The sequence below is a fragment of the Perkinsus marinus genome (genome assembly GCF_000006405.1).
Source record: "Perkinsus marinus ATCC 50983 genomic scaffold scf_1104296959366, whole genome shotgun sequence".
Lineage (NCBI taxonomy): Eukaryota > Perkinsozoa > Perkinsida > Perkinsidae > Perkinsus > Perkinsus marinus.
The window spans coordinates 1-1,031 of NW_003206432.1; the positions used below are offsets into that span (position 1 = coordinate 1).

Consider the following 1,031-nt stretch of genomic DNA (forward strand, 5'->3'; position numbering starts at 1 on the left):
TCACTTAGGGGTAGAGATCTATAGGTGGCCCAACATGTTAGAGGGTAATTGAACAATGTCAAAATAGGGTGGTCGTTGTAGGGGTGGTAATGGATTGGTGGGAACTCGTAAAGGTGGTTCAAGTCGTGGTCTTTTATCACCGATCTCGTTGGTGTCTTCGTCCTCGTCACCACGCTTACGTATAATTCTAGCAACATGAACAGTGTTCATATCTGAGGTATCATCGTCAGACAGAGCTTCAAGACTCACGCCGTCGATAGAATCACGATATTCAACCAAATCGCTGTAGAGGTCACACCTTGTGCCGGCATCAGCAGGATTCTCGGCAGAGGCCACATAGTGAATTTCAAACTGGCGTCTTCCCATAAGGTAATGAATAAGGTCGATAGTTCGTTGAAGTAGAGTAGATTGCTTACCAGAAGTAGAGACCTTACCAGAAGCTAGGGCAGCATTAGCTGTACGATTGTCGCCGTAGAGGATGATCTTCGAGAACTTCTTATTGGTATCGAGCTCGAAGGAGACAAGAGTAGAGAGAGCATTGTAGGCAGTAGTGAGTTCCTTCACGTTAATGTGCAAGGCTCGCTCTTGAGTGGACCATTTCCACTGCTTTTTGAATACCACTTGGTTGTCCTGAATGGCCACCATCGCTCCTAAGAGTTCGGAGGAGTCGAACCAGACATGAATAGGTGCATCTGGATGGATGTACCGGTGCGTCGGAGTTGGAGGGTTGGCCTTCAACAGTTGTTGCCATCTTCTGAGCAAGTCCATAGCCTTATCGTCCACATCGTCAGTCCATTTGTGGTCGTTCACAGCTCTTAATCTTGAAACTAGTGCAGTCAGGCAGTTCTTGATGATGAGAATGTGCCATGGTAATAGGTCCCAAGCCTGCCATAAAATATTGAGGAGTGATAGAGCTTTTTTATAGGAGACTGTGCAGGAGATGTCGAAGTCGACGGCATCTTTATACTTGTAGGTAGGCAGTAGAAGAGAGTTACCATTATCGCAAAGCTCATGTCCGAGGACTAGTAAAC

General features: G+C 46.5%; 1 protein-coding gene across 1 annotated transcript; it reads right to left on the minus strand.

The window, feature by feature from the left end:
- Positions 1-140: 140 nt before the first annotated feature.
- On the minus strand, positions 141-645 carry Pmar_PMAR009116 (hypothetical protein; the record flags this gene model as incomplete). The annotated part of the gene is made up of 1 exon (XM_002773111.1): positions 141-645. A coding segment is annotated over one exon (505 nt), but the record flags the coding sequence as incomplete, so codon positions are not given.
- Between the last annotated feature and the right edge of the window lie 386 nt (positions 646-1,031).